Source organism: Nerophis lumbriciformis, linkage group LG12, assembly GCF_033978685.3.
Source record: "Nerophis lumbriciformis linkage group LG12, RoL_Nlum_v2.1, whole genome shotgun sequence".
Taxonomy (NCBI): Eukaryota; Metazoa; Chordata; class Actinopteri; order Syngnathiformes; family Syngnathidae; genus Nerophis; species Nerophis lumbriciformis.
In genome coordinates, this window is record NC_084559.2 from 9,198,146 (window position 1) to 9,217,114 (window position 18,969).

Here is an 18,969-nt window from a genome sequence, read left to right on the forward strand (position 1 = left end):
CCAAATCCAACGTTAAAGAAAGCCCTTCGAAAGAGGAAGTACTTCCACCAAAGTCACAGCAGCAGACAAATAGTACTGTGTCCCTAAATACTGATGTTAAAGTGAAGCCATTGGTCCCAAATGAGCAGACCAAAATATGCATAAAAGAGACTGAAGACAACCAGCAAGGAGCTAGCGTCAAGTCACGAATTAATCTCCTTCTTGATTCTTCCTCCGCTACTGAGACAGTCTCTGCTGGACAAACATCAGACATTCCTGCTCAAGTGCAGAACGTCCCTGAAACTCAACCACAAGTAGGTGTTAAACAGCTCATCAAGCAGCTAACCGATGATACAACACCAACTCAAAGTCCTGTCTTGAAACCAGCAGTGAAGCCCCGCTCCCTGCCTTCTGATCTCACTAAAAAGTAAGAGCTGCTCCTAACGCCTTGGCTTTGCACGTCTTTGTCCATGAGTTCCATTGTCATGCTTGGCTTTTGTTCTTTAATGTGTGTTCATCAGGTTTTCATCCGAGAAGTTATCTGACCTTGGCGGTGTTTCTCTCAGTGAGGAAACAGAATATCATGACATCAACAAAGATACTCAAAGGAGGGTAAGAGAGGTACCTATCTCTTCTAAAATGTGTTTCTGTTGGTATTTGTCAATAGATGGCATATGAGAGTAGCCTTGATAGTTGACAGATAAATACAGAAGAAAACATGATCTGGACATTTACATTTTGCAATAATAAATTATGATGCTTGCATACACTTTGCAAGTCTGTATTCCTTGTTAGTATACTCAGAGTTGAATGTAACAGGGACTTAAGATCAGATTTAGGGCTGGGACTCTCAATATGATATTCAATATATGGGTCACAATTAGCGATGTAACGGTAAACGGTATGATGATAAACCGCGGTAAAATTCCCGACGGTTAGTAATACAGTCTAAATTTTTAATTACCGAAAAACTGTTGCATTTTAGGCAACACTGCTTACTTCCTGAAAACGAAGTCACAGCAGCGTTGGCGCATGAGCATTAGCGTTGTTTGGTTTGAAAATCAGGACTGACAAACTACACATGCTTTGGTCCGAACATTTCCCCTCAGAGTAAACAGAGCCGAGCGCTTGGTTTAACTTAATTTTCCCTCGCTTCTCGGCGTGCGTTCAAGAGCGCAATGCTGTTTTTAGATGGAGACTGGTGTTGACAATATTGGAGACAGACGCACTTGTCCCACACTAAAAGTATACAGTGTAGGATACAACTATTTGATGTTGCTTTTATTTTCTCAATACAGCGTCCGTCAGCTGCTGTGACAGACAGTTAATGACATGAGAAAATGTCGTGTCAGGAACGTTGCCCCAATTTGTATATAAAGTGTTTAGTTTGTTTACTGGGATGCTCACTCGTCCTTTATTTAACTGCAAACTGTATCGGTGTTCAAATAACATAAATACTAGCTATAATGTTTTGTCATCTCATCGAACTGAACGCAGGTTGTGAAGATTGTGTATTCGATGTGAGAGGTATCACTCCTGTTTATTTTTGTTGGCCAAACTGTGGTACTGAACCACTAGGAGGCGTTGGAGAAGAACAAAGCTTGTTTATTTGACTTTATCTTCATTAGCCAAACTGCTTTGAGTTTTATATTGATATCAAAGAGTAAACGCCATGTTTTTTTTTTACATTACTTGTGTTTTTTTCATGTCACAAAGGTATTACTTTAAAAAACATTTGTGTGACACATTATTTTGTTAATGTGTTATTGTGTATAGTTAATTCTTATAAGACATATTTCCGCTCAAACTCTTACTGGATCTGTCCCGATACAGCATCTACATGTAGATATAAATGTGCATAACTTAAAAAAATAAATAAAATCAGATTTTTGAGCGCTGTGGACCACATAAAATCAATTTGAGGTCAGCAAGCACAACCAGAAATGATATAATACTCAGCTTTGTCCCATCCACTCTATAAAAGCCAAAGTAAGTCGAGACTTGTGTGCTTCTTTCAATTTACTTCACCGCTTAAGTCCGCCATTCTAATGCCGTTGTTTGCTTTTTTAGCTCTGTTAGCTTAGGGTTGGAATCTGCGCGTGAAGTGACTGACTGGCAGTCTAGGTTTGAGTTGTGGCCAACAGCAGCTCTTGGGTGAATTTTCCCTGCGTGTCAAAAAAGCAATTGACTACAAGCGGGGGCATTACAATGTAAAACTCTGACTTGACTCCGTTAGAAGGACTTATGCGAGCAGTGAGAGCGTACCACTAATTGGATCGTAAGGTTCCATCCATCCATCTTCTTCCGCTTATCCGAGGTCAGGTCGCGGGGGCAGCAGCCTAAGCAGGGAAGCCCAGACTTCCCTCTCCCCAGCCACTTGGTCCAGCTCCTCCCGGGGGATCCCGAGGCGTTCCCAGGTCAGCCGGGAGACATAGTCTTCCCAACGTGTCCTGGGTCTTCCTCGCGGCCTCCTACCGGTCGGACGTGCCCTAAACACCTCCCTAGGGAGGCGTTCGGGTGGCATCCTGACCAGATGCCCGAACCACCTCATCTGGCTCCTCTCCATGTGGAGGAGCAGCGGCTTTACTTTGAGCTCCCCCCGGATGACAGAGCTTCTCACCCTATCTCTAAGGGAGAGCCCCGCCACCCGGCGGAGGAAACTCATTTCGGCCGCTTGTACCCGTGATCTTGTCCTTTCGGTCATAACCCAAAGCTCATGACCATAGGTGAGGATGGGAACGTAGATCGACCGGTAAATTGAGAGCTTTGCCTTCCGGCTCAGCTCCTTCTTCACCACAACGGACCGATACAGCGTCCGCATTACTGAAGACGCCGCACCGATCCGCCTGTCGATCTCACGATCCACTCTTCCCTCACTCGTGAACAAGACTCCGAGGTACTTGAACTCCTCCACTTGGGGCAAGATCTCCTCCCCAACCCGGAGATGGCACTCCACCCTTTTCCGGGCGAGAACCATGGACTCGGACTTGGAGGTGCTGATTCTCATCTCAGTCGCTTCACACTCAGCTGCGAACCGATCCGGTGAGAGCTGAAGATCCTGGCCAGATGAAGCCATCAGGACCACATCATCTGCAAAAAGCAGAGACCTAATCCTGCAGCCACCAAACCAGATCCCCTCAACGCCTTGACTGCACCTAGAAATTCTGTCCATAAAGGTTATGAACAGAATCGGTGACAAAGGGCAGCCTTGGCGGAGTCCAACCCTCACTGGATCGTAAGGTTGAATATCATAATAATTCGCCATATTGATATATCGTCACAATCATACTATGAACCCTGGCTTTGTTGTTGTTTTATGGTGGATGTTATTTGAAATGCTCTTTTCGCACTTATATGAAAAACATATCAACATAGAGGTTTTGGGCACCACACCCACTGTTATGTGGTTACAGTTGCCCTTGAAATATTAGACAGCATTTGTAAAAAAAAAAAAAGGAAAACTTTAATGGGAGTGGCTCACGGCTCATCCACGGGGAATGGTTAGCTCTGAAAGGGATGGCCGTGTCCTTTAAAATCTTGTGTCATAGGAACATAATTTTGAAATATTCACGAAATTGGCCCTAGTGTTTAAATGTGAGTGTGAATGTTGTCTGTCTCTGTGTTGGCAAGCGTTAGAAAATGGTTGGATGGATGTATGACTCACCCTTACTGTCACTATCATCAAGGCAAACTTAAGTTTTTTCAGGGGCGGCAGAATGGTGCTCTAATCCCTCCAGACTTCCATAGTCAGATATGTATGTCAAAGCACAAAGAACAACACAGCATGTGAAGCTATAGGTTGGCACAATCAATTCTGTTATTGTCTTGTATTTAATATATAAATATACAATTAGTTGCACGCTTCCCTTATAATGTGATTCCGTTTTCATTTAGGTTGAAGCTGCAGCAGTCAACCCAACTTACAAAAAGGATTTGGTGGATTTCCAAGGTCAGCTCAAAAGGATCAGCTCAATGACGGAAAGTCCAGAGGCAGGGAAGACATTTAGTGCTACCATCAAACAAAGCACTCCCAGTGTTGAGGTGCAGACAGTGCGAGCATCATTATTTGATAATATTGTTGAAAAATCCTCTGTGCTGATGGTGGATAAAGATAAAGGATGGACCAAGGCCACTGACTCACTTAGTAACCCATCCTTGAGGAGAGTAAGCAGTGAAGATGAAGGTACTCTGGTGACTGCCACCTATAAAGATTCTGTATCACCAAGTCCCTTACGAGTGAACCATGCTATGGACACTGTGCAAGCGGTGGAAGAAAGCAGAGCAGTCAGTGAACGGATCCTTCCTGCTCAGCGTGAGGACAAGGCCATGACTTTACGCTCCAGACGATCAGAAGGGAACAAGCCAATGATGGAAAAAAATGGTTTAATCAAAGATGAACCGGCTTCGCCAATGGCAACAGAGCAGCAGCCTCGATACTTGCGAATAGGAGCATTCCAGAAATGGGCTACTAGTAGCCCAGACTCAGGTGTGGCAAATGAGAAACTAAAGGAATCACTTAGGGGGAAAGAAACTGATTTGAACAAAGACCGACAAAGAGAAGCTGAGCAAGAAGAAGCAGCTGCAGCTCCGAAACGCTTGAAAACACTGCAGGTAGATGAACAGCCAAAACCCAAGGCGACCTATTTTGCTTTGACGGGACAAATACAGGAGTCTATGTCTCTTTCAGAGGTAGGCGCTAACATAAGTTCAACAGTACCGTATGATGATTTTGCAATAGGTTCTGGACAAACAACCTCTCAAGGTAAGGTTTCTGCCATTAAGAGGAATCTGTCATTAAATGACACTCTTCGAAATAAGCATCGAGACAAAAATAAGGACATAGGGATGATCAGCCATATGTCACCAAGGCAGATGGCAGCCTCAAATTATGTGCACACAGCTGAGAAAATGACAATAAAAACAGAGCAAACAAAGGAAGATGATGGCAAAATAAAAGCGTTTGAGAGGGAAAAACAGCGACAAGTAGATATTGAGAAACAAGCCATTATACAATTTTCACAGATGAAGGAAATTGATATGCAAAGAGAATTTGAAAAACAAAAAGCATATGAAAGGGAGAAACAAAGTGTGCTAGCACAGCATAAAGCACTGAAAAACCTCCAAGAATTAGATTTTGAAAAACAAAGAGACCTGGAGAAACCGAGTCAAATACAGCTTGACAAAGAAAAAGCAAGACGACAAGAACTGGAGAGGCGTAAGCAGCAAGAATCAGAGAGACAAAGAGGCCTAGAAAAGCAGAGACAGCAAGAAATGCTAAAGCAGAAAGAGCAGGAATTGGAGAGACAAAGAGAACTGATGAGGTTGATGGCGCAGGAAAAGGAAAAACAGCGGAAAATTGAGCGGGAGCTAGAACTGATGAGGTTTAGGGAGCAGGAAAAGGCGAGACAGCAAGAACTGAACAGGCAGCAAGAACTGTTGTGGCTAAGGGAGCAAGAGACTCTAAGACAGAGAGAACTTGAGAGACAGCGTGAATTGATGTTGCTGAAGGAGCAACAGAAACACAGAGAACTTCAGAGGCAGCAAGAACAACTGAAGCAAAGGGAGCAGGAAATGGAGAGACAGCGAGAACTTATGAGGCAGAAAGAGCAGGAAAAGGAGCAATGGCGAGAAGTGGAACAGGAGAGGAAGCGTGAATGGGAGAGACAGAGACAGCGGGAGGAAGAGATGCAAAGAGAGCTTGATAAGGAGACACTTCTAATGGAAATGCAAAGAAATAAACATAGAACTGAAGAACTGGAGAGAATTAAGGAGATGGAGGCAGAAAAGCTCTTAGATTTTGAAAAGCGGAAGCAAAAAGAAAAGGTGCAACAGCAGAGAGAGAAAGAAAAAATAAAACAAATGGCTTTGGAACAGGAAATGCTGAGACTCAAAGAGATTGACAAAGAAAGGGAGGACCAAAAACGACAAATTGAGAGGGAGCGTGAGGAAGACAATATGAGGGAAAATCTTAAAGAGCTTCAGAGACAAAAAGACTTGAAAAGGGAGAAGCTTCGAAGGGAGGCGGAGACAATTAAAGAGAGAGAGAGAATACAATTAATGGAGTTTGAAATTCTAAATCAAACAGAAATGGACAGTTGGCAAACTGAAAGTGAGAAACACAAACTAAAGGAGACTATGGAAAAGGCTGAAGCAGAGAAAATGAGACAGGTTGCCAAACTCCAAGAAGCAGAGAGACAGAGACTTAAGGAGATGCAAAATAAAGAAGAACAGGAGAAGATGAGGTTGGAGCAATATCCATTAAGACCCAAAATGGTGGATTTGGACTCTGTACTCAGAACTACCCCCCCTCATAACACTGGCCCAGCATTACGATGGAAGGAGCCCTCTCCAAGAGATGAAGAGACCTACAAACCTGCCATTCTTGACGTGGACTCCTTCACATCTCACTCTCATTCCTCCACCAGTCAAGATCTACTACTGCCTGTTGCCAGTTTTCAGGAAGATAAGTCCAACTTTGATAGTTTATTACGGCCTACGTATGAAAAAGATATTACCTGGAAGGTACCACCACGGACGTCTGTGGATTTCACAAGCCCAGTGTGGACACTGTCCCCACATGACCCTTGGGAGGTAATACCTTGTGAGATGACTCACCCAAGCAATGTCAGCCCAGAACATATACTTCATAAGAAGGAGCAACATTTGATGGCCTCTCAGAGCCAAAGGCACAATAAACAAGGCGAGCCACTTTACTTGGACCCTTTAGCCCAAAGGGGGACAACAACTGGCATCCATCTCGGTGGAGTCTCCAGCAACGCTCCTTTTGATCAGATCCGGTTGCATGGAGAACCAAAATCCCAAGCCGACCGGGAAAAAGTCTGGAACCACAGGAGATCACAGGGATCCCAGGTAAATGGAAGGAATCTGTAATTATTTGTCTAATTGAATAGATTATACACAATAGTTTTGTGTTTGTTAGTCATTGTTTAAGAACATTTGTTGAAATGCTAACTTTAACTGTGGCTGGTTAAATGTCCACTATGTACCAGGTAATTTCATATACCTGTAGTATGTTAACACAGCATTTGTGAAATACTTTTGACTGGCTTCTCATGAAACATGTGTTTAAGTTGAACAAACACAAAGTTTTGGGCATGTTGTGTTCTTCCTACCCTTTCCACGTTCTTCTTCATGAGTAAACTGTGATAGCAACTCTTATTTTCTACTGAACCCTAATCTCTTAGACGTGATACAGGAGTACAGTGTTTGAAACACATTAAGTCCGCTTTCTTTACGTTTTAGGAGCTGAATAGGATCCGCTCGCGCAGTATGTCACGCCGATCAGCCCCTTCTAGTGGTGCACTGGAGGGAAGTGTCACCAGGATAAGGAGCCGTAGTGCTCACAGACAACAAGACCATCCCAGCTGGGTGAGTTTCACTTTAGTTTGATTTAATCAGCTGCAATTCTGTTTTCAATTCTAATCTGAGGTTTCCATTCACTTATCTTGAATGTACATTTTGGGCCCTTAGGGATTTGTTTGAACCATTTTTATTTTAAGGTGAAATCATTGTACATTGTAAATCTTCAGGTATTTTAAAAACGGGAATTTTGTGGACAAGCTGGAATTCGTTTAGAATTTTTGCAATTTTACCAAATATCCATCCATCCATCCATCCATCCATCCATCCATCTTCTTCCGCTTATCCGAGGTCGGGTCGCGGGGGCAGCAGCTTAAGCAGGGAAGCCCAGACTTCCCTCTCCCCAGCCACTTCGTCCAGCTCCTAACGGGGGAATTCCCAGGCCAGCCGGGAGAGATAGTCTTCCCAGCGTGTCCTGGGTCTTCCCCGTGGCCTCCTACCGGTCGGACGTGCCCGAAACACCTTCCTAGAGAGGCGTTCGGGTGGCATCCTGACCAGATGCCCGAACCACCTCATCTGGCTCCTCTCGATGTGGAGGAGCAGCGGCTTTACTTTGAGCTCCCCTCGGATGACAGAGCTTCTCACCCTATCTCTAAGGGAGAGCCCCGCCACCCGGCGGAGGAAACTCATTTCGGCCGCTTGTACCCGTGATCTTGTTCTTTCGGTCATGACCCAAAGCTCATGACCATAGGTGAGGATGGGAACGTAGATCGACCGGTAAATCGAGAGCTTTGCCTTCCGGCTCAGCTCCTTCTTCACCACAACGGATCGATACAGCGTCCGCATTACTGAAGACGCCGCACCGATCCGCCTGTCCATCTCACGATCCACTCTTCCCTCACTCGTGAACAAGACTCCGAGGTACTTGAACTCCTCCACTTGGGGCAAGATCTCCTCCCCAACCCGGAGATGGCACTCCACCCTTTTAAAGTTAAAGTTAAAGTACCAATGATTGTCACACACACACCAGGTGTGGCGAGATTATTCTCTGCATTTGACCCATCACCCTTGATCACCCCCTGGGAGGTGAGGGGAGCAGTGGGCAGCAGCGGTGGCTGCGCCCGGGAATCATTTTGGTGATCTAACCCCCAATTCCAACCCTTGATGCTGAGTGCCAAGCAGGGAGGTAATGGGTCCCATTTTTATAGTCTTTGGTATGACTTTTCCGGGCGAGAACCATGGACTCGGACTTGAAGGTGCTGATTCTCATCCCAGTCGCTTCACACTCAGCTGCGAACCGATCCAGTGAGAGCTGAAGATCCTGGCCAGATGAAGCCATCAGGACCAAATCATCTGCAAAAAGCAGAGACCTAATCCTGCAGCCACCAAACCGGATCCCCTCAACGCCTTGACTGCGCCTAGAAATTCTGTCCATAAAAGTTATGAACAGAATGGGTGACAAAGGGCAGCCTTGGCGGAGTCCAACCCTCACCGGAAACGTGTCCGACTTACTGCCGGCAATGCGAACCAAGCTCTGACACTGATCATACAGGGAGCGGACCGCCACAATCAGACAGTCCGAAACCCCATACTCTCTGAGCACTCCCCACAGGACTTCCCGAGGGACACGGTCGAATGCCTTCTCCAAGTCCACAAAGCACATGTAGACTGGTTGGGCAAACTCCCATGCACCCTCAAGGACCCTGCCGAGAGTATAGAGCTGGTCCACAGTTCCACAACCAGGACGAAAACCACACTGTTCCTCCTGAATCCGAGGTTCGACTATCCGGCGTAGCCTCCTCTCCAGTACACCTGAATAGACCTTACCGGGAAGGCTGAGGAGTGTGATCCCACGATAGTTAGAACACACCCTCCGGTTCCCCTTTTTAAAGAGAGGAACCACCACCCCGGTCTGCCAATCCAGAGGTACTGCCCCCGAGTTACCCTCTGCCTTCTAGGCTTCACTGTGTATCGATTAGAAAAATAAAAGCGGTGCAAACAATTTCAACAAACCAAAAATAAAAACTTAAAAGACCGACAGTATTGCAGTAAATCACACACTGTTCGCGTTCTTTAAACTTGCACACAAGACCATCATTTTGACAGAACTCTATCAATGTGCAGTGTCTAATGCTGCATTTCAAGTGGGGTTACCAATTGTTTATTTTACTCCTGTTTGTTTTATGTTGGGTCAAGGGGGAGGAGTTGCAGCCCCGCTTTACCGTGCTTGGTACACTTGCTCGCCCCGGTATAAACTATTTGCTTGTCTAACAGAATTGCTATTGCGACATCCAGTGGACAGATTTCGAACAGCGATTTCTTTCATTTAAAAATACAGCTCAATTTTACACTTGGCAAACAAATCTCGCAGGCTGTATTGAAGTTGTTCGCGGGCCTGATCCGGCCAGTTGGCTGCATGTTTGACATCCCTGGTCTAAAAAGTTAAATCTTTCTCCTATATGACCATACCATTTATTTCAAGAAGGCATCTGGCTTGTCCATGTCAGCTGCCGATTTCAGTCGAGCTTGACCATGTCGATTTCGCAACAGGGGCGTCTTTCTGGGTCGCTACCGTCTCAGTCTCAGCTGTAACATTAGTGTGACTGTTCACAATGAAGCCATGTGAACAGTCACACTGCTTTTCCAGCAGTTTGATGTTTATGGCAGGCTTGAACCTTGCTAATTCCTGGGGTTTTCTACAAACCCCGTTTCCATATGAGATGGGAAATTGTGTTAGATGTAAATATAAACGGAATACAATGATTTGCAAATCCTTTTCAACCCATATTCAGTTAAATGCACTACAAAGACAAGATATTTGATGTTCAAACTCATACATTTTATTTTTTTTTTGCAAATAATTAACTTAGAATTTCATGGCTGCAACATGTGCCAAAGTAGTTGGGAAAGGGCATGTTCACCACTGTGTTACATCACCTTTTCTTTTAACAACACTCAATAAACGATTGGTAACTGAGGAAACTAATTGTTGAAGCTTTGAAAGTGGAATTGTTTCCTATTGTTTTTTGTTCAGTCGTTCAACAGTCCGGGATCTCCGCTGTCGTATTTTACACTTCATAATGCGGCACACATTTTTAATGGGAGACAGGTCTGGACTGCAGGCGGGCCAGGAAAGTACCCGCACTCTTTTTTTTTTTTATGAAGCCATGCTGTTGTAGCACATGCTGAATGTGGCTTGGCATTGTCTTGCTGAAATAAGCAGGGGCGTCCATGAAAAAGACGGTGCTTAGATGGCAGCATATGTTGTTCCAAAACCTGTATGTACCTTCCAGCATTAATGGTGCCTTCACAGATGTGTAAGTTACCCATGCCTTGGGCATTAATGCACCCCCATACCATCACAGATGCTGGCTTTTCAACTTTGCGTCGATAACAGTTAGGATGGTTTGCTTCCCCTTTGGTCTGGATGACACAATGTCGAATATTTCCAAAAACAATTTGAAATGTGGACTCGTCAGACCACAGAACACTTTTCCACTTTGCATGAGTCCATCTTAGATGATGTCGGGCCCAGAGAAGCCGGCGGCGTTTCTGGATGTTGTTGATAAATGGCTTTTGCTTTGCATAGTAGAGCTTTAACTTGCACTTACAGATGTAGGGACCAACTGTATTTAGTGACAGTGGTTTTCTGAAGTGTTCCTGAGCCCATGTGGTGATATCCTTTAGAGATTGATGTCGATTTTTGATACAGTGCCGTCTGAGGGATGGAAGGTCACGGTCATTCAATGTTTGTTTCCGGCCATGTCGCTTACGTGGAGTGATTTCTCCAGATTCTCTGAACCTTTTGATGATATTATGGAGCGTAGATGTTGAAATCCCTAAATTTCTTGCAATTGCACTTTGAGAAACGTTGTTCTTAAACTGTTTAACTATTTGCTCACGCAGTTGTGGACAAAGGGGTGTACCTCGCTCCATCCTTTCTTGTGAAAGACTGAGCATTTTTTGGGAAGCTGTTTTTATACCCAATCATGGCACCCACCTGTTCCCAATTAGCCTGCACACCTGTGGGATGTTCCAAATAAGTGTTTGATGAGCATTCCTCAACTTTATCAGTATTTATTGCCACCTTTCCCAACTTCTTTGTCATGTGTTGCTGGGATCAAATTCTAAAGTTAATGATTATTTGCAAAAAAAAAAAAATGTTTATCAGTTTGAACATCAAATATGTTGTCTTTGTAGCATATTCAACTGAATATGGGTTGAAAATGGTTTTCAAATCATTGTATTCTGTTTATATTTATATCTAACACAATTTCCCAAATCATATGGAAACGGGGTTTGTAGAATATCTTAACCAATTTCCTTTTATATGATACTGTCATGGGTCTTCTTCCGCATTTTTCACACTTTCTCGCACCCTTTACACACCGAAGTGGTGACTAGGGCTGCAGCTAACGATTATTTTTTCTATCGATTAATCTATAGATTATTTTTTCGATTAATCGGTTAATCTATAGATTATTTTTTTCGATTAATCTATAGATTATTTTTCCTTTTACCGATTTTTTTTAAAATTTAAAATGAAGAGGAAAAAATAAATGTAGGCCAGTTTTTTCAAAAGGCATGGCTTTTATTTACAAAAAAAAAAGTATGGCCACTAGTCAGTCAACATTGACAACAACATGACAAAATATTCTGTAACAATGTAAACATTTAAAACTTTTAACATTTAACAAAATTAAAAGTAGCTTATTTGCTTTTTAATGTGCAAATATAAAAGTAAACATCCAGTGCAAATCTTAATATTCTGGAATAGTATAAGCATTTCAAAAGTAAAAGTATTGCTTATTTTGCTTTAAAATGTGCAAAAATAAAGATAAACATCCAATACAAAAAAGTGCAAAACGGAAATATTCTGTAACAAGTGTAAACATTTCAACAAAAGTAAAAGTATTGCTTATTTGCTAAAATGTGCAAAAATAAAGCTAAACATCCAATACAAAAAAGTGTACAGTGTAAACATTTCAACAAAAGTAAAAGTATTGCTTATTTTGCTTAATAACACAACAATGATAGTATGATTAAAGTGAAAGTTAATTGTTGGTTTGTACATAGTATATGTAACTGTTAATGTTGTAAAAGGTATTTGCACAACTAATTAACGTTAGCGTTTGTTACACGTCTTGTGCCGTGGGGTTCTTTCAGGACCGACAGACTGAACGCCAGACGGCTTTGCCAGGTTTACAATCTTTTAATTTTACACAGTCTTTTCTCTTCCAACTGCGCGGATCGCGCACCTGGGCACGATTGCGGCGTCGCTCCCGGCGCGCCCCGCCTCGCCGCTTGCTCGCCGCCGCCGCTTGCTCGCCGCCGCCGCCTCTCCACAGCGTTAAAGAGGAGCGCGTCTTTGTAAACACTGAACAGGCACGCCAAACGCGCCTCTCAGAGCGAAACGGTGCTTTAGTTTATGAATTTACAACGCAGATACAAATGACACATTCATGTTTTTGTGTAATAATGACAACGTATACGCACGCGGACGATTGACTTGTTGATGGTGATGGCAAGAACGCTGTCGGGGGTTTTCTTTTCAAATGTTCCTTCATAGCCGTTGTGCTGCTATGATAGGCCATTTCCGCTCGACACAGTGTGCATACAACAACATTATTAGGCCGTTTATTGAAATACTCCCACACTTTTGACTTCTTTTGGCGTGCTTTTCCCCCCTCGCTCGCATCGTCTGCTTTGCGCTCCGCCATGACAGTAAAGTAGTGTGACGTAAATATGCGATGCGCCGACGCACAAAAACGGCGTCGACGTATTTACGTAACCGATGACGTCGACTACGTCGACGCGTCGTTTCAGCCTTAGTGGTGACACATCCAAACAACCTTTACTTTTGTTCAATTGTTTGATGTTGTATCTGGGGATCTGCAGTGTTTTAGAAACTTCCAATTTGTGTAAATCTACAATTCTCCTTCTGAGATCTTTGACTTAATTGGATTTTCCCAGTGTTCTGAGTAAAGGTCGATACAATGAGTACTGTCAAACACATCATTTTATGCTGTCAAAGAGGGACTATCAGCTGCTGTCAATCATCATTATTAATAAGGCAAGTTAAAATACATTCTGGAACCATTAGCACCACTTATTATAGAATTTAGATGACTGTGTTACATATGTTATACTGTATTTGAGCCTCCATTTAGAATTCATTAATCAGAGAAAATCCTATGTAAATTCCTGTTTGTTAAGGTCTTGAACAGTAAATGGAGATATTTGCGAGAAAAGGAATGTAGTCATTTGACTAACCATGACTAACGATCATTTTAAAGAGTTAAGAATCAATAACTAATGTTTCAGGTATGGTTTCTCAAGGCTCACCCCTGCCAGTCTTATGTCATGATTCTGATGTAGTGGTGGCCGAACACCTTCACTGGGCTATAATTCAAGATTGGATTAGACCAATTGTTAGCATGCCATTACAAGCTTGTTAGTGTGGCTCAGGGGAAGCTGTGGCATGAGATGGCCTGCAACACTCTAGTGCCAAGTTGCTAACTGAACGTTTGTTTCCCTGAGTGCTCCTTGGTTACACATATCAATACTAATTCTACTACATTCAAATGTTCATGGTGAAATGTGTTTGTCTTGGGGCGGTGTGGCTCGGTTGGTAGAGCGGCTGTGCCAGCGACTTAAGGGTTCAAGGTTCGATCCCAGCTTCCACCATCCTAGTCACTACTGTTGTGTCCTTGGGCAAAACACTTTACCCTTTTCTCCCAGTGCCACCCCCACTGGTGTAAATGTAGCTTAAAGATGTAAATAATAGGTTTCACAAAGTAAAGAGCTTTGATTCTCTAGAGAAAAGTGCAATATAAATACAATTCACTAATTCACACCTTTTTTTTTTTTATTGCAACCACTCACCTACTGCAAATGTATGTTTTGTCAAAATTCTCACTCACTCACTGAGCATTAGATCGCTACCACCACCTACTGGTCATGTGTAGTCCTGGTAGTATTTAAATTGCAGGAGTTTAAGGCAGTGTTTTTCAACCACTGTGTGCCGTGAGATATTGTCTGGTGTGCCGTGGGAAAGATATATATATAAGAAATACTTGACTTTCAGTGAATTCTAGCTATATATATATTTTATTACACACACATATATATATATATATATATATATATATATATATATATATATATATATATATATATATATATATATATATATATATATATATGTATGTGTGGGAAAAAAAATCACAAGACTATTTCATCTCTACAGGCCTGTTTCATGAAACAGGCCTGTAGAGATGAAATAGTCTTGTGATTTTTTTTTTCCCACACATACATATATTGCGCTCTACTACGGTATCGAGCACTATTTTTTGGATAACCTTATTAAGACATATATATATATATATATATATATATATATATATATATATATATATATATATATATATATATATATATATATATATATATATATATATAAATAAAAGAAATACTTGAATTTCAGTGTTCATTTATTTACACATATACACACACATAACACTCATCTACTCATTGTTGAGTTAAGGGTTGAATTGTCCATCCTTGTTCTATTCTCTGTCACTATTTCAGAACACACACATTATACAAATATACATTTTAAAATCAATAAGAAAACGGGAGCTCTAATTTGGGAGTCTGAATTAGGATCAGAAGTTCCTATATAAACATTGCGCACTCACGTCACCTTTTTGTATTGATTACTGCAGCTGTGCACTGGATTCATTCACAAATACAAACTACAACTCACAAACACTTTAGAGTTAGGCTCCACCATCAGAATGTGTACTTAAACTTATAAAGATCACATGGATATTATTCAGTGAGTTGATTCACCAAAACTAACCTGTTATAAAGGAGGAAAAAGCACACAGGACGTTTCAATTGTTCACAGACTGGTCGCGCTCATCAGAATGACAAGACACTTCCGGTCTGCAGGTGATAGCATTCAATTGGGAAGAAACGCCCTACTGCCCCCTACTGACCAATGTGAATACTGATAAATGTGTAATGACAGCTCCAAAAACTAATTCAAACCACAAAATAAAATAAATAAATCAACACAAAAATGTGACACATTACTCAGGTCCGCATGGCGCTGGAGGGGGCGTGGCCTCCAGCTCCGCCTGAATTTCGGGAGATTTTCGGGAGAAAATTTGTCCCGGGAGGTTTTCGGGAGAGGCGCTGAATTTCGGGAGTCTCCCGGAAAATCCGGGAGGGTTGGCAAGTATGAGTGTCTGTGCTATATAGAGCTCGGCAGGTTAACCATGTAATACCCCACATCAGTAGGTGGCAGCAGGTAGTTCATTGCTTTGTAGAAGTCGGAACGTGTCAAGGATGGTTTGTCGTGATCCCAATAGGCAGAGCACAGCGGGAGACGGCGTGCAGGTAAAATTGTATGCAAGGATTAAACCAAAAATGAACAAAAGAGAAAGGAAAAGGCACTGAAGCTTAGGGATGGCTAAGCAAAACGAAAACAAAACTGAACTTGGGACGAGGTAAATAAAAACAGAATGCTGGACGACAGCAAAGACTTGCAGCGTGTGGAGCGGAGATGGCGTCCACAAAGTACATCCGTACATAACATGACAATCAACAATGTCCCCACAAAGAAGAATAGCGTACACACAACTTAAATAGGTCAGGCAATAGCACTCAAAGGAAGGCGTGAAGCGGCTGCAGGAAAACAAACAACAAAACAGGAAGGAAGAGTCACCAAAATAACATCGCAAGACAGGAACTAAAGCACTACACACAGGAATACACCAACAGACTCAAAATAAGGCACGACAAGCTGGTGGAGTTTCATTTTTTAACCTTTTCTGCTGGTGGTGTGCCTCCGTATTTTATTTATTAAAAAAATGTGCCTTGGCTCAAAAAAGGTTGAAAAACACTGGTTTAAGGACATTTAACCAACCACCAACTTTGAAACATGTTCTTATTTAACAGATACAACTTGACTAGTCTCTTTGTATAACATTTTTAGTCAACAATTTTAGAATGCAGAATTGCAAATCATTAACCCTGTTACTCTCCTAAACATGGTGTGTTCTCTTATTAGTAAAACAGCCTAATTGGGTTGACAATATTCAACTGCAATCTATATTTGTATAATTTGTATATTTACATACTGTCTCATATGCCTCTTTGCCACTTCCTTGTCACTATAAAATCAAGTATGGCCACGAGAGACATGATATTGACCGCATGCCAGCTTTTAGCTGTCTTTCCCCAGAGAGAAGAGTCAGAAAAAGTAGTTACTTAGAAAGGAGAGATGATATGTTCATTTGTAACCAATGCCAGCTGTGTGGTAGTATGTTGGTAAATTTCACTCCCTGAAGTCTTAAGAGTGGTGCTGCACAACAAGCCCACGGCTCAGTCTTTTGGCTTTTTTCTTAATGCAGTCGCAATCTGTGGACATAGATTTGAAAAGGGACGAATTAAGGCGGGTCACATATGTTCGGCAAAATTATCTATGTTCACTTTTCATGCTAGAACACACCCTAACCCTCTCTTTAAGAAGGGGAACCGGAGGATGTGTTCTAACTATCGTGGGATCACACTCCTCAGCCTTCCCGGTAAGGTCTATTCAGGTGTACTGGAGAGGAGGCTACGCCGGATAGTCGAACCTCGGATTCAGGAGAAACAGTGTGGTTTTCGTCCTGGTCGTGGAACTGTGGACCAGCTCTATACTCTCGGCAGGGTCCTTGAGGGTGCATGGGAGTTTGCCCAACCAGTCTACATGTGTTTTGTGGACTTGGAGAAGGCATTCGACCGTGTCCCTCGGGAAGTCCTGTGGGGAGTGCTCAGAGAGTACGGGGTATCGGACTGTCTGATTGTGGCAGTCCGCTCCCTGTATGATCAGTGCCAGAGCTTGGTCCGCATTGCCGGTAGTAAGTCGGACACGTTTCCAGTGAGGGTTGGACTCCGCCAAGGCTGCCCTTTGTCACCCATTCTGTTCATAACTTTTATGGACAGAATTTCTAGGCGCAGTCAAGGCGTTGAGGGGATCTTGTTTGGTGGCTGCAGGATTAGGTCTCTGCTTTTTGCAGATGATGTGGTCCTGATGGCTTCATCCGGCCAGGATCTTCAGCTCTCACTGGATCGGTTCGCAGCTGAGTGTGAAGCGACTGGGATGAGAATCAGCACCTCCAAGTCCGAGTCCATGGTTCTCGCCCGGAAAAGGGTGGAGTGCCATCTCCGGGTTGGGGAGGAGATCTTGCCCCAAGTGGAGGAGTTCAAGTACCTCGGAGTCTTGTTCACGAGTGAGGGAAGAGTGGATCGTGAGATCGACAGGCGGATCGGTGCGGCGTCTTCAGTAATGCGGACGCTGTATCGATCCGTTGTGGTGAAGAAGGAGCTGAGCCGGAAGGCAAAGCTCTCAATTTACCGGTCGATCTACGTTCCCATCCTCACCTATGGTCATGAGCTTTGGGTTATGACCGAAAGGACAAGATCACGGGTACAAGCGGCCGAAATGAGTTTCTTCCGCCGGGTGGCGGGTCTCTCCCTTAGAGATAGGGTGAGAAGCTCTGCCATCCGGGGGGAGCTCAAAGTAAAGCCGCTGCTCCTCCACATGGAGAGGAGCCAGATGAGGTGGTTCGGGCATCTGGTCAGGATGCCACCCGAACGCCTCCCTAGGGAGGTGTTTAGGGCACGTCCGACCGGTAGGAGGCCGCGGGGAAGACCCAGGACACGTTGGGAAGACTATGTCTCCCGGCTGGCCTGGGAACGCCTCGGGGTCCCACAGGAAGAGCTGGACGAAGTGGCTGGGGAGAGGGAAGTCTGGGCTTCCCTGCTTAGGCTGCTGCCCCCGCGACCCGACTTCGGATAAGCGGAAGAAGATGGATGGATGGATGGACTTTTCATGCTTGTTTCACAGATGCATCTTATAAATTGTGCACCGTATTTTTCGGACTATAAGGCGAAATTAAAGTCCTTTCATTTTCTTGAAAATCAACAGTGCAGTGCGCCTTATAACCCAGTGCACCTAATGTATGGATTTGTTCTGGTTGTGCTTACCTACCTCCAAGCAATTTTATTTAGTAAAAAGTGTAATAATAAGTGTGACTAGTAGATGGCAGTCACACATAAGAGATATGTGTGGATTGCAAGTTGACGCCTGTTCAATAAATAACGCAGCCTAAAACTGATATGTCATTGACAATATAGAACGTTACACATAGCGCTCAAAAATCTGCTTGATGGATTGTCGTTGCATTACTGCTATCATAGTCAGGTGTTCTGTGCTTCAACATACAGGTATTATTATGGAAGGACTCCAAAATGGTACATATAAGGAGACATTTTATCTGGCGTTTTGTTTTGCAATATTATGCACAACCAACTTTTCTTACCTATTGCTACCTGCTGATGTGTATTTGGGATCTGCATAAGTCCCCAAAATTTTGCGCGCGTCCACCATTGTTGTCGACGCCTACGCCGTAGTCGATATAAGCTCTTCTATTCTCTTGCTGTGGTGCAAAAATCCTCTTCTGTTGCCATTTCTAATATAAAGTTTCTTACAGTTGTAATTTTTATCTGTCAGTAGACTCGCTATGGAAGCGCTAAAAACTACCGCTACAACAAAGCTGACAGGGAGAAGACGCTGTCGAAGTGGAGGCACGTAAATAAGACCGCCCACAAAATGGC

General features: G+C 43.3%; 1 protein-coding gene across 3 annotated transcripts in view; it reads left to right on the forward strand.

Annotated features, from left to right (window-relative positions):
- LOC133622987 (uncharacterized) overlaps nucleotides 1-18,969 on the forward strand; it is a 78,100-nt gene that overhangs the window by 15,086 nt on the left and 44,045 nt on the right. For 2 of the 3 annotated variants that reach the window (XM_061985859.2, XM_061985860.2), the window contains exons 3-6: nucleotides 1-406; nucleotides 501-600; nucleotides 3,874-6,849; nucleotides 7,243-7,368. The exon at nucleotides 1-406 is cut by the window's left edge and continues 790 nt beyond it. In XM_061985859.2, coding sequence (XP_061841843.2) covers nucleotides 1-406; nucleotides 501-600; nucleotides 3,874-6,849; nucleotides 7,243-7,368 — 3,608 coding nt within the window. The remainder of the gene's footprint in view (nucleotides 407-500; nucleotides 601-3,873; nucleotides 6,850-7,242; nucleotides 7,369-18,969) is intronic. The other variant, XM_061985862.2, reaches the window with a different exon arrangement.